General features: G+C 38.4%; 1 protein-coding gene and 1 long non-coding RNA gene across 2 annotated transcripts; both read left to right on the top strand.

Annotated features, from left to right (window-relative positions):
- Positions 1-3,935: 3,935 nt before the first annotated feature.
- Positions 3,936-5,338, top strand: LOC133738837 (uncharacterized). Its single transcript, XR_009860282.1, has 4 exons — positions 3,936-4,348; positions 4,465-4,582; positions 4,781-4,947; positions 5,024-5,338. It is a non-coding gene; the product is annotated as an uncharacterized LOC133738837 (long non-coding RNA).
- A 2-nt stretch (positions 5,339-5,340) lies between these two features.
- Positions 5,341-7,046, top strand: LOC133738836 (uncharacterized). The gene is made up of 3 exons (XM_062166510.1): positions 5,341-5,818; positions 5,923-6,020; positions 6,395-7,046. Exons 1-3 carry the CDS (start codon positions 5,649-5,651, stop codon positions 6,490-6,492), a joined length of 366 nt encoding a protein of 121 aa, XP_062022494.1. The 5' UTR covers positions 5,341-5,648; the 3' UTR covers positions 6,493-7,046.
- The last annotated feature ends 6,951 nt before the right edge of the window (positions 7,047-13,997 follow it).

The following is a 13,997-nucleotide window of genomic DNA, read 5'->3' as shown; positions in this document are numbered from 1 at the left end:
AACCAGCTGCTGGAAACTACTGCTGTCAAGACCTGTTGGCATGGCCCTTATCTCTTTCATAGTGGCTGCCGAGATCTATTCTCTCTTCTATTGAAGGAACCAAGTCTAGTTCCCTTCATTTCCAATTGGAAAAAAAAAAAAAAATAGAAGAAACTGATTTTGTTTGGTGGTGTTGGAAATGATAATAATTGACTGAAACTTGAGGGAAACTGCTTAACTCCCTCCTCCTTACTTCTTTACAAACTCTAAACATTTTCATCTATATGCTCCACTGCTCCTACGGTCCTACCTTTCATTCTTGTCAGTTAGATTGGATTTTTTTTTCCTCAAGGGCAAAATAGGATTTTAAAAATTTCCAAAAAATAGGGAGCTCGAGATAACAATTTGAGATGTATGTATAGAAACATCAAAAACCACGAGGAACTCCCCTCCAAGCTGATCCAAATGAAACGTTGAGAACACAGAAAGGGGATGGCAAAAGTGCCACACATCAGAATCTCTCTTTTAGATTGAAAGAAGCTAACTTATCTATAATAACACTTCCTACAAACGATTCTTCCGTTCTTCGATTCTTCCACTCTTCCCACCATAACACTTCCTAAAGCAACTGACCAGAGCAACCATGCTGAAAGTACCCACTCTAAATTGCTATTTTTCCTGGTAGAGGATATAGAAGCATCACCAACACATAGAGCAAAAGGGTAAAACAAACCAACTACAGTGATTCAGCTAGCCTTTGGCATGCTGGGTTGTTTCAGGCAGGCTTCATTAGTGTCCTGAATTTTTTCATGGGAAAATTACTGGTCCCCCCCTGTACTTTGGGTGCGTCGACAGTTCAGTCCCTAACATCTTAATTTTAACAAATAACTCCTCAGACATTCAAATCTCACACAATTTGGTCCAAAATGACTATTTTACCCCTCACTTCCTCTTTTTTTGTTTTTTTTTTTTAAATTCTTCTCTCTTTTTTATTATTATTTTTTCTACCTCTCTCTCTCTCTCTCTCTCTCTCTCTCTCTCTCTCTCTCTCTCTCTCTCTCTCTCTCTCTCTCTCTCTCTCTCTCTCTCTCTCTCTCTCTCTCTCTCTCTCTCTCTCTCTCCCCTCCTAAAAACAAAGAGAGGGAAACATTTTTATTTGTTGGCCATTGCATAGCCGCTCTCGTTTTCTCTCTAAACAACTAGAGTTCCTCCTCATTGACAACTCCTCTCATCCAGCGGCGTACCCTTGTCGGCGTGTGTCGTGTGCAGCTGGACGGGCTCTATCTGCTGATGGTGCTTCCAATTGGCGATTATGGTGGCCGAGTTTTGGCCGTGGTCGGACTGATCCTTTCGATCTAGGTCGGATCCGATCCAAGATGAGATTGGGTGCGTCGGATTGACGGAAAAAACGACCTTAGGATTTTCTTAGAGCGGGAGAGAGAGAAAACCTACTATGGCTTAATATTAATAACATTTAAAAAAGGACAAAATTCTATTTAGTCCTTGTACTATGACTCTGTCATTGTTTCAATCCCTGACATTCTAATTTAATCTGAAAAGTTCCTGAGGTCACAATTTTCGTCTAATAGGTCCTCGCTGTCTGAATGCTCCGTTAATTGGCTAACGTGGCAGATGAGTAAACGCCAACTCAGCGCCACGTAAGCGTGGTGGATGTTAAAATGTCAATAATAGCCCTGACCTCCCCTCCTAAATTTTTTTTTATTCTTCTCTTTTTTCTTCGTCCTTTTGTTCCTTTTCCCGAAACCCAGCTCACCTTTACTGGAATGAATCCATTTCCAAGATTAAGTGATGAACCAGTCCCACCCACTATCCACCTTCAACAAAATCGCCGCCACCATCTGTCGACTCGTTTTCCAGCTTAGAACGAGGGTTTGTTGGTGGACACCAGCGGGAGTAGCAATAGCAATGTCGAGTTTGGATTTTCGAGGAGCGAGTTCCAGACGAGTCAACTCGTGGGGACGGTGGAGTTTTATCAGAGGCATGTGTTTCTTTGCTACAAGATACCGTAGGTTTGGCCGCCGAGGATTGAGGTGACGGAGTTTGATCGGCTACCAAGGCTGCTCTACGCAGCGATGATGGCGAGGAGGGTTGATATGAACAAAGAAGTATGGTTTTTGTTGGGGCATTTGGTTTGTATTGTGGTGAATTGAAGTGGGTATTGCTTGAAATGGGAGAAGCTTTGTTAACAGAGAAGACATTGAAATCTGGGGTGTTAAAAGAATGGATTTCTCTGCTTAATTTTCATTTATGGAATCTGGGTTTTCAATGCTTGGGTGTTTTGTTTTTATTTTTGGGTGGTTAGATTTTGTTGAGATTTTGAGGTTTTTGTGATTGAATTGAAGGTGAGGAGGAAGAAGAAGATGAATAGACAGCAGCTGGCGTTGCACTACTGGTTGCTTGATAGTCGCAGCAACTCAAAGCAGTCACCATGGCTTCAATCGACTCTGGCCGGTACACTTTATGCTCTTGTTTCTTGTTCTAGACCAAGGTTTTTAGATGTTATTGTAGAAAATGGGTTGTGACATTTGACCATCTCCTCATTGTAGAAAAGGGATTGTGAATTGATGGTGTTCCAGCGGGATTGTGATTTGTGGTTAAAAGATGGGGTCTTTTGATTTTGTATTGATGGAGAAGCAATTCGTACTCATTTAGAAGATGAAGAAGGGATAACAGTGTTGGGTCTAGGCTTTGGTGAGCAAAGGAGGAAAGGTGAAGAGAATTAAGGTTAGTGGTGGTGGTTGGGCTCGACGAGAGAGAGAGAGAGCTCGTTGGTGGTGATCCTCTTATGCTTTGGATTTTGGGTGTGAAGAAGAAGGAGAATGAAGGAAAATACAAGAGGGTATAATGGACAATTTATCAATGATGTGGCATGCAAATAGCTGAGGTGGCGTAGAATGGATGGCTTTGTTAGCAATTAACGGAGCATTTGGATGAAACCCTAACGGAGTGGACTAATTCGAAAGAAATTGTGAGGTCAGGGACTTTATAGATGAAATTGAAATCTCAGGGACTGAAATGATGTTGGAGACATAGTACAGGGACTAAACAGAATTTTGCCATTTAAAAAAAAATCTCATTTTATTGAGGAAAAAAGACAATTATAGATTATATATTTAAATTTAATTAATTACATGTATTGTATTGTATTGAATACGTTAACATGGGTTAGTGGGTTGAAAACTCTATTTTAACTAAAAGAGACTGGGCTGTGAGGGCTTAAAAGTTAATAATTGGGCAAGATTTTGTGACTTGTGTGTGCTAACAGTGTTGATATTATCTATTAGTTACATTTGGGGAAAAGGCTCAGTGACGGCACAAGCCCTCAATAGGCACATAATGGGTCCTCTAATGATTGCCAATGACTGCAAGAAGGTAATAGCTTCTAAATGTAACTGGTGTTAGCTCAGTGGTTAGAGCACCCACTACCTAAAAAAAAAAAAAAACACTACCTTTGTACGAAGTCATGGGTTCGAGTCACCATGGGGGCAGGAGTGAAACCCTTTTTGATCCTCTTTTTAAAAAAGAGGAAAAAAAAAAACTACATGCATAAAATTACCTTCAATTTAGTGCCAAAAAAAGAAAAAGAAAAAAAGAAGAAGCTAATTTATCAGCTACAAAGTTGGTCTCACGATAACTTATTGACTTTGACTCATTTGATACTTTGATCACTCAATTTTCAAAAATATCACTTTAGTCACTCTATTTTAGACTTATTATTCATTTTGGTAACTACCATCAAATCTTTTAGAAAATTACATAGTAGCACATGACCAAAGATATAAACACAGAAAACCCACTTTCAAAAAGATTTATACAAATAAGGACATGAGCCCAAGCCCAAAAACCAAATGATGCAAGTCTGACTCCCAATTTTAATGGAAAATGACCAAAATGCTCGAGTTTCATCATAATTTACGGATATTACCCCTGACCCAATATCCAATACCTAAACCCAAACCGAGCAACGGAGCCAACGCCAAAACCCTCCCGCCCAATCTGCCATTCCCCTAACTCCAATGGAATCCTAGCAACCTAACTCCATGCATCAGATCGTTCCAGAAATCTCCACAGCACGAGACCTGGTTCCTTGATCCGACGACCCGCGAAAGCAACTCGACTGGAACTTCTTCGTCCGGTGACGACACGGTGGAAAACTTGTGTGGTTTGGTTCGTCTTCTTTCCATAGTTTCACTTCCAGCCTCGGTTGGTCCAGTCGCTGAGTGTAGAGAGAGAATCGAAGCTAACAAGTTTTATGTTTTCCGACGTTTCTTCGACGTCTTCTGGTGGATCGATCTGCTCTGCTCTGCTTTGTAGTTTTGTATTTGATTGGTGGAACCGATCTTAACAAGTATTATTTTACTGCCATTCGGTTTATCTGCTTTGGCCCTTAAATTTAGTTGTTAGGATATTTGAGGTACTTGTTTAAGGAGCTGATATGTTGTTGTGTGCTGTGTAATTTCGCAGTTGAAGTTGAACTAGTGAGTTACGAGGAGATTGTGATACAGAACGATTCGTGACCATGTTTGGCTACTGGGGAAAGTCTCATCATCACAAGAATGATTCATTGCAGCCTGAGGTGAAGGTAATTCATCGTAAGTTTCTTATTTGATAGTTTTTTTGTTCCCCTTCTTTTTTTTGTTTTGAACATATCTTAATTATTTGATAGTTTATGGTGAAAAGCAAATAAATGCTTGGTAGATGCTGCTAGCCTGCCACCATGTGATTGCACACGTTTTAGACCACAATTTGTAAACGTTAATATATATGCAAATGAGTGCAGTTCAACGAGCTAAAGGCTGCAATTGGACCACTATCGGGCCGTATTTTGCAGTTCTGTACTGATGCGTGCTTTAGGAGGTACTTGGATGCATGGAAGGGAATATTGTAGACAAGTTGGAAGAAACACTCAAATGGAGGTCGACTTATAAGCCTGAGGAAATTAGTTGGGTAAGAATTCATTCCATATCTTATATATTTCTCTCTGTCTATGATTCAAGTTTTACTGACTATTTTATATGGTCAGCCTGAAGTTGCAGTTGAAGGTGAGACTGGAAAAGTTTATAGAGCAAATTTTTGTGACCGTCATGGGAGAACTGTTCTGATATTGAGACCAGAAATGCAGGTAGAGTGGATTTTTATCAAATTCATATTACTATTGCCTTTGGCTTTCATTACTTAAGCTGAAGATTGATGCTTAAGAACAGCAACATGCACATTGCCCTTCTCCTAAGTAGCACCGATACGGGTACGAGTATTCGGATACGATACGGTGCGATACGTGGAAATGGCAAATCTTAAATGTAATAGGATACGGGTACGTGAAGGATACGTAAATTAAATATATATATATATATATATATATATATATATATAAATTAGAAAGAAAAAAAATCTGCCGCATAGTCCATATCACAAACCATCTCATAGCACAATTCACAAAGATACAAAGCATCTGCCGCAAAGTCCATATCATAAAACCATCACTCCATCAGATGCACAACGACACAAACCATCAGACTATCCGAGTGATGAAAGTGAATCAAACCCACAAACCATCACAACTTCACAAGCCATAACCATATCAAAAACCATCAATAGCACAAACCATCAGAGTGATCAGACGCACAAACCATCACAAGCCATCTCGAATGAATTCAATCAAGAAGAAGCGAAAGAAGAAACTCCAGCTGGTTTCCTTTTGGCAGACGTCTATAGGATACGTTTTGATTGCTTCAGCTTTGATTGCGTCTCGAAGAGAAGACGCGAAGAGCAGAAGAGAAGAAGATGCGAAGAAGTGCGGCTGTTTTGTCTCCACTAGGTTTCGATCTGTTTTGTTTTTTTTTTTTTCTCTTTCTTAAGGAGAAAATGTCTGATATAACCCCGCGTATCCTATTTATTTACTGATTTACGTATCCAATGCAGATACGACCGTATCCGTGGCGTATCAAAATTAGGATCCGTTGGATACGCGTATCCGGGCCGTATCGCACCCGTATCCCGTATCGGTACGGGATACGAAGGTAAAATGCCGTATCCGTGCATTCTAGCCCTTCTCCCATGTTTATAACTGGTTTCCAGTTACGATAAGGGTATTGTTATATCTGTTGTGCAACATCTCAAGCCAAGTAATAGGAATAATGATAATAGTCACGTAGCAATATTGGTTTCACTTTTCTTATTAGCTATTGTTACTATTGGTAGTAGTGGTAGAAGAAAACTAGAAATAGTATAAAGAGGTAGTGATTGCATTAGCAACACTACCAATAAATAATAGATTAGTATGTGAGTTTTAGATTGATTTCTTGAATAGGTAAATAAATGATGTGAATCATGTATGTTGCTTGATGTACCCGAGATTCAACTGGAGGCTTCAATTTCATTCATGGATTGACAGATCTAATTGCTCATGCTACTGCTACTGCTCATGCCACTACTACTATTAATGCTCCTGCTACTGCTCCTGACAAGTGCAGTAGAAGAACACGAGTATGAGTGTAGCGAGTGCAGTAGTAGGATTGGGCAAGTGCAGTAGCAGGATTAGGCAATGACGAGTTCAGTAGCAGAACACGAGGAGCGCAGTAGCAGGATTAGGCGATGACGAGCGCAGTAGCAGAACACGAGTACAAGTGCAGTAGCAGAACTGGACGAGTATGAGTGCAGTGCAGTACCAGGATTGGACGAGTACAGTAACAGGATTAGGCGATGACGAGTGCAGTAGCAGAACACGAGTACAAGTGCAGTAGCAGAACTGGACGAGTATGAGATTATTCAAAAAAAGTAATTAAGGGTAAAAAAGTAAATTAACTCATGGCATGTGACAAGTGGAGAGCAGATTGTCCTTATTTGTAAGATTTAATCCTTATAAAGGGATTAGAAGTCAAAATAAGTAGTTAAGGGTAAGAAAGTAAATTAACTCATGACATGTGACAAGTGGAGAGCAGATTGTCCTTATTTATAAGATTTAGTCCTTATATGTTTAATTCAATCTTTAAATGATGTAATTGTTAAGTCATCTTTTGTCAATAACTTATATGTAATTTGTTATATATCTTTTGTTAACACCGTCAAAACTAGAGATATTTTGGTCCGATTATCAAAAGTATCAAAAACTAAGAATAATGAAAAAGAAGAAAAAAAAAACTTGAACTTTATAGTTCTCCATCCATGCAGTCAGTCTTTTATTTTGGATCTCCTTTTCCTCTTGTTTGTTTAAGTTTTTCTACTCTCTCTCTCTCTCTCTCTCTCTCTGTGACATAGTAGACTTGGACGCTTCAATTAATTTTGATCAAGTTCGATAAGGATTTAGTCAATCTAGTTGAAGCTTGGATTGAGCAATCACCGTCCCCTACCCAAATCAAAATTTTTCCGCGAGATGGTCTGCCATGCACGCTGTTTCCCCCTTATCGCTCTAGCTAATCTGGGTTCTTCAAGTTTGCAAAGGTTTCTCATAGGACTTATGACGAACCCAATTTTATTATTATTATTATTATTATTTAAGTTTTATTATCTGATTTTGTTCCAAGTAAAAACTCTATAAATGAATAATGTTGGGACTACGAAAAATTATTACTTTAGAGAGGTTATTATATTATCAATAAATCAATAATTTATTTATTTATAGATAAATAAATATTTATTACTTTAGAGAGAGTTTTATGTTATTCCTAATTAAATTGTAGAACAGAGTTTTTTTTTTTTTTTTTTTTTTTTTAAGGGGTTTGGAACCTAGCCTAACTGGGAGGTTCAGCCCCATGCCCAGTTCCATTTATTATATTAATACTACATGCATAGCTTTTCCTGAAGAATTGATATTTTGACCCACAAAGGTCAGTGGTCAACCACCAGACTACTATCTAAAAAAAACTACCACACCACTTAATAATCCACGTGGATTAATCAAGAGAAGCCTTCATGTTTTGCATCTCTCTTCTCTCTCATCTCACGCGTCTCTCTTCACCCTTATCTTCTGCTTCTCTTATCGCTCCACCCTCTCTCTAAAAAAAAACAGAAAATTCAAAGAATTAGCGTCAATATCCATCAACATGTGTGAATCAGAGTCAAGGAGAGCGAGGGCCAGATCGGTAAGGAGAGAGAGAGAGAGAGTGTGTTCTGTGTCTCTGCTGTCGTTCATTGAGGAGAGACTGAGGGAGAGAGATAACGAGTCAGCGAGTTTGGTTCTTGGTTTAGAGAAAGAGAAGACAAATCGGAGTCTTCTGGAATTCTGGGTTTTGAGAGGAACAGATAGAACATGCTTTCGAGATGTGGGTGTTCAATTTTGACGAGGAAAAAAAAACAGCGCCTAGCGCCTGATCCCAACCGCCTAGCGTCCGCTGAGCCCGACTAGGCGCCCGTCGAAGCTGCAAGCGATTATCTCAATCGCCTAGCCCATAATCAGGGCGGCGAACGTGCGCCCAGTGCCTAGGCGCCGCCTAGACCGATTTTTAGAATACTGATTAATAGTAGAATTTTGCACCGGGGGAGGGGGGGGGGACATAAAACCTGAACCCCGAGCTACATTAGAACAGTTACAATAATCCTCGTAGAGAACATCCTGAATGATTACAGGTGTCTCGTCTAACTAAACATCATCTATAAAATATAAAACCACTACTAGCAAGGTGAGCCAGCGGGGGGGGACATAAAACAGTTACAATAATCCTCGTAGAGAACATCCTGAATTATTACAGATGTCTCGTCTAACTAAACATCATCTATAAAACCACTACTAGCAAGGTGAGCAAGCCTATCCGCTACATCATCTGCTTCACGTTAAATATGTCGAATTCTAACAAATTGAAAAGCAGTAATATACTCCCTACAATCATCTGAAACTCGACTTATCTCAGAGAAATTCTGCTCTCTACTATTGAGAGCAAAAATCAGGATGGCAGAGTCACTTTCCACATCTATGTCAGTCCAACCTTGGTGAATACCAAGAAGTAAGCCAGCCCTACACGCCTCCACTTCCATATTAAGAACCAAGTATGCATGTAGAAAAGCCCTGGCCAAAGCAGCAATACCCATACCAGCATCATTCCTGACAACTACCCCAATACCTCCACTCCCTTCCTCAGCTCTAAAGGCCCCATCAACATTGATTTTTAGACGACCACTTGGAGGATTTTGCCATTTAGTTAGTGGCCTTTGCTGCTTCCTAGCTACCTTCGGGTGATACTTTTGAAAATCCTTAAGCATTTGAGTAGTCCATTGGATCATATGCATAGGGCGGAAGTGAGCATCATTCTGAAGGAATTGTGTCCTAAAACAATCATTTTGATGTAATTATTATTGTAATTATTATTAATCAAAAGGGCAAGTTTATTGTTCATTGCTTATATTTAATATTTGATTGAACAAGGTCCAATGAATATGAGTTAAAGAGAAAGTAATCTAAAGAGTTAGATGTGTGAGACATTTACTCTTTCACACTCTTATCCTAAAAGGTTCCTAGTCATAGGATTATCACTTGGACATTGATAATCCGGAAAGACTAGCACATACTATGTATGCTCAATATGGAGGATGATATGTCTCTTGTCATTTGTGTAGACACTAATACAAGTATGTGGGTGCTCTTAACTTAAAGAGTACACTGAACGCGATCATTAGAGTTCTTGTATGGAGTCTTACTTACATGTCAAACTTGAACTCTAAATTGCAATAATACAAATTAGTCCTTTGACCTGAGACACCATAGTTGTCTTATGAGTGAATGGATTATCTCTTGATGATGCAATAATATTGTGTCCCTTAATGGATATAATAGATGCATTCATTGGTATAATCAATTCGGTCATGGAGACATGTGAGTGTACAACAAGGAATCTCTATCCTTAAGTAAATAAGGTGTATGTTTTAAGATGTGATTCAATGAGTCTTTGGCCAAAGCATTGAATGAGATTTAAAAAGGAGTTTTTAATCACATTCTAAGAATCACATAAGAATGAAAATCACATTAGGGGATTGACATATCAATTCCATACCCCGATGATGTGATTTAGAACACCGTGTTAGAGAAGGACCGTATTGTATTGTAATTCCAATTGAATAGGTTCTATGTCATTCTACATTAACTAGGGTAGTCATGATATGTTGCAAGACGTCACTCATGACTTGTGAAGTCCCCGATGATTAATAAACATTTATTATCCTAATAACAAGGGAGAATCAAAAATGGAGTTTTTGATTCGTAAACAAAATAGAATGGTTTCTATAAACTTCACTGCCTTGTTAATTAGAACCTAAGAGATCGCACACCATATAAGTGGATCCTTGAGATTGTATATGAAGAAGATTAAACAAGAGTTGGTTATGAGCAAATAATTAATTAGATTTATTATTTGGACATAATTAGAATTTTTGGGTAAAACCCGAACCTATTGGGCCTAAACGATTGTCATATTTTGGTGTGGACTTGGGCTTCACTAAATGAGATTTAAATGAAAGCCCAACACACATTTTTTGTGCCCAATAACATGTATGGACCAGCCAAAATATTTGCTTTATGAAAGTCAATATTTTCTTTTAGTAATTGGAGTTATTTCCTATTATATAAAAGTGAAAGCATAGACATAATAATGGTGTGTCTCCACACTATTATTTTCAGATTAGAGAGAGAGAAAGAGAGTTCTCTCTTGGTCCATTTTTCAGAAATTAAAAGGAAAGAAGAACACTTGCATAATTTCTTCTTTTCTTCCATCTTTCTTCATCTCTTGATTCACTTGGTGAAGATCCTTAGAGGCCATATATTTTTGTGGCTTTACTTGTTACATCAAGGAGGAGATTACAAGCACAAGAAGGAGTACAAGAAGGAGTTCTTAATTCAAGGTGCTTCAAGGTGGAGGAAACACACACAAGGAGAGATCAAGGAGAGGAACTTTGGTGGTTCACTTGGATCGGATTAAATCACGCTCCAAGGGTGAGTAGAACATAAACTCCCTCTTTGTTCTTCCTTACTATGCATGCTTTGTTTATATACATATCACAATAAGCCAAGATCATGGGTTAAAGGAATAGATTTTATGTTTAGTTAGTAGTTTAATTGTTAAACTTATTCCGCACTAATTAAAAGGTTTTGAAATCCATCCATTCCTTCACATTCCACACTAACTTATTCCTCTCTGTCCAAATGGCCCATAAGCCCATGAAGAAAAAATCCTGCTGATCCCCACTCAGGGTGTCAATCATGTCTAAAACCCAATCTCGGAGACAGTTGGCCGGGTGTGCAGTAGCATTTAATTTCAGAGGGCCAAATAACCAGAAACAACGTAAAGCTAGACAAGATTTAAACAAGTGCGTACCGGTTTCCACTTCAGCCATGCAGAACATGCACTTGGGGTCCACTACATCAACTCTACGTTGCATGAGAGCATCCTTTGTAGGAATAATGTTCTTCAAAAGCCTCCAAACAAAGCATTTTACTTTGGAGGAGTACGTGCCCCCCAGACATTGGCCCAATACTTACTATTTATACCACCCACATCCCCTGACGACATTGACGCCCAAAGCTTCTTAGTCATAACCAAATTATACACATGAGAACCACTGCGAACCTAATACAAACCCTTCTTGTCGTAATGTCAAATCAAGCGGTCATCAGCCCCGCGAAAACTAATGGGGATAGCTACCATTTTCTCCACTTCCCCCTCCGTGACAAGTTCATGCATGAAGTCTATAGCCTAAGACATCAATTCTTGGTCAATCAAATCACTGACCAACAAATCCTCCATACCCTCCATGATAGGTGAGTACGGCCGGAAAGAATGTGGAATAGGTACCCAAGGGTCATGCCACACGGAGATATTGCTTCCACTGCCAACCTGAAACCTCAGAACCATCTTAAGCACCTCACGACCCGAAATGATACTACGCCAAGAGTATGACTCTCCCCCCCTTTAGCTCTGCCTCCATAAAAGAACACCTTGGGAAATACTTAGCCTTGTATAGCTTAGCAATAGTAGAATCAGGGTTATGTAAAATCCTCCACCCTTGCTTTGCCAATAGAGCTACATTAAAATGGTGCATATTTTGGAAGCCCAAACCACCATTACTTTTATAACAACACAATTTCTCCCAAGCTAGCCAGTGAATCTTCTGACCATTGTCATCATCCCCCCACCAAAAATGGGCCATCAAGCGATGCATTTCTTGACACAAATGCTTGGGAAGCTCAAAACAACTCATCACATAGGATGAGATTGCTTGTACCACCGCCTTGATCAATAGCTCCTTTCCTGCCACACTCAAAGTCTTCTCCCTCCAACCTTGAGTCCTTGTTTGAATATTTTCATTCAAGAAACCAAAAGCCTCAGTCTTGGAATAGCTAATTTCCGTGGGAAGACCCAAGTACTTATCATGTTTTTCAACTCTTTGCACTGCAAGAATGAAGGCTATCCCTTTTGGATAAACATAGTCTAATTTAATTAGCTTGTCTATTGAAGATAATCAAGATCCAGATGACAATTATGTTATACCAAATGTTTCTTCAAATGAGACATTTCAAGTATGGATAAATTTGAAGAACTACTTGCTACAAAATGAAAAATAATATACCAAATCTGGTTGATGCATTGCAACAAATTAAGGATAAAGTTCAATTCGGTTAAGACACATAGAAAAAGCAAAGGACTATAAAAGGATATATTGAGAATTAGTTAAATTGAGAAAATATAAATTGTTAAAATTTCTTTAATTATTATGTATTTTTAATTTTTATATACTATTCCTTATATGTATTTCATCAATTATTAATATATTTTACGATATTTCTTTCATTTATTTCATCAATTATTAGTTTATATATTCACTGTGTCTTTAAGAGCATCTTTAGCAATGCTAGCCATTTTTTAATCAAATTTTAGCCAAAGTAGCTAAAAAGTCATTTTGGCTAGCCACTTTAGAAATACGTCTGCAGCAGTGCTCTCTATTTTAGCTAGTTTTGAATTATTATTATTATTATTAAATAAAGATTATATAGTTTAAATGTATTTATAAATTACATAAAATAACTCAAAACGAATGTTTTAAATTATAGAGAGGCTTATCTCGCTCTCTATATTCAGGAGCGAGATAGCTAAAAGTTATGATGGAAAGCCACTTAGAAGTCTGTTGCACCTGCTAAAATAGATAAAAAGCTAAACATGTTCTCCAAAATAGCTAAGGAGCTAAAATAGAAAGTCTGCTAAACATGCTCTAAGGACGTCTAGAAAAATAATTATCTTATGCATTTAGCGAGGTTCTTAGTAATATACACTGGTGACGAGTCGGCACTGGAGAAATTTATTATTTAATCAAGGTTTTACTATATTAAGCTGGTTGTATCGAACATTCACTGTATTTAGCTGGTTTTGGGTTTCTCATGTACATTGGGAATTTTTCTGGGGTATAATTGTATATTTTCTGCTTTGTTTCAAGTTCTTTAGATGAATCAATTTATTGAACAGCAAATTTATTGAACAACAAAAAAGGTGCAGACGAATCAGTGAGACTGATGAGAGAGAGAATAGTGTTTGAGCCCAAAAGTACTTTTGGACTACGGACCACGCCTAATAATCATCAAGATTTTGTATGCATGTGGTAGTCAGGGAACACAACGAAGGTTTCTCTTGCAATTAAGGGGATGTGCTAGGTGTGCTACACTGCACAACACCTTTAATTGCAGAGAAACAGGAATATATCATCATGACTATATAAGTGCACCACCATTGCAGAACGAAGCTCGCGAAGATATATTAAAGTAGTATATCCCAACTGTTCGCATCCAATAAGTAGTCGACTTTACCTATATTTTAGCTATGTCCAGACCGACAGATAATTAACAATTATCTATCTACAATGGCTGCCAAGATTCCCAAAGTAATTTATTTCAGGGCCAATACCTATGGCCCAGAATATAATATTTTCACCTTTAGGAGGAGCAGGAATTCACAGAATGGCCTATATCTGGGGCTAAAGCGAAGAAAGAAAGACAACCAATCAATCAATTAATCTCTACAGAT

Source organism: Rosa rugosa, chromosome 3 (assembly GCF_958449725.1).
Source record: "Rosa rugosa chromosome 3, drRosRugo1.1, whole genome shotgun sequence".
NCBI classification, from domain to species: domain Eukaryota; kingdom Viridiplantae; phylum Streptophyta; class Magnoliopsida; order Rosales; family Rosaceae; genus Rosa; species Rosa rugosa.
This window is presented reverse-complemented; position numbering and strand designations above follow the sequence as displayed.

Coding starts and splice junctions, on each gene's coding strand:
- LOC133738836 (XM_062166510.1), top strand. CDS start 5,649: ATGAATTCAATCAAGAAGAAGCGAAAGAAGAAACTCCAGCTGGTTTCC. Junction 5,819..5,922: donor GGCTGTTTTGTCTCCACTAG/GTTTCGATCTGT, acceptor TATCCAATGCAG/ATACGACCGTATCCGTGGCG. Junction 6,021..6,394: donor TATCGGTACGGGATACGAAG/GTAAAATGCCGT, acceptor ATGGATTGACAG/ATCTAATTGCTCATGCTACT.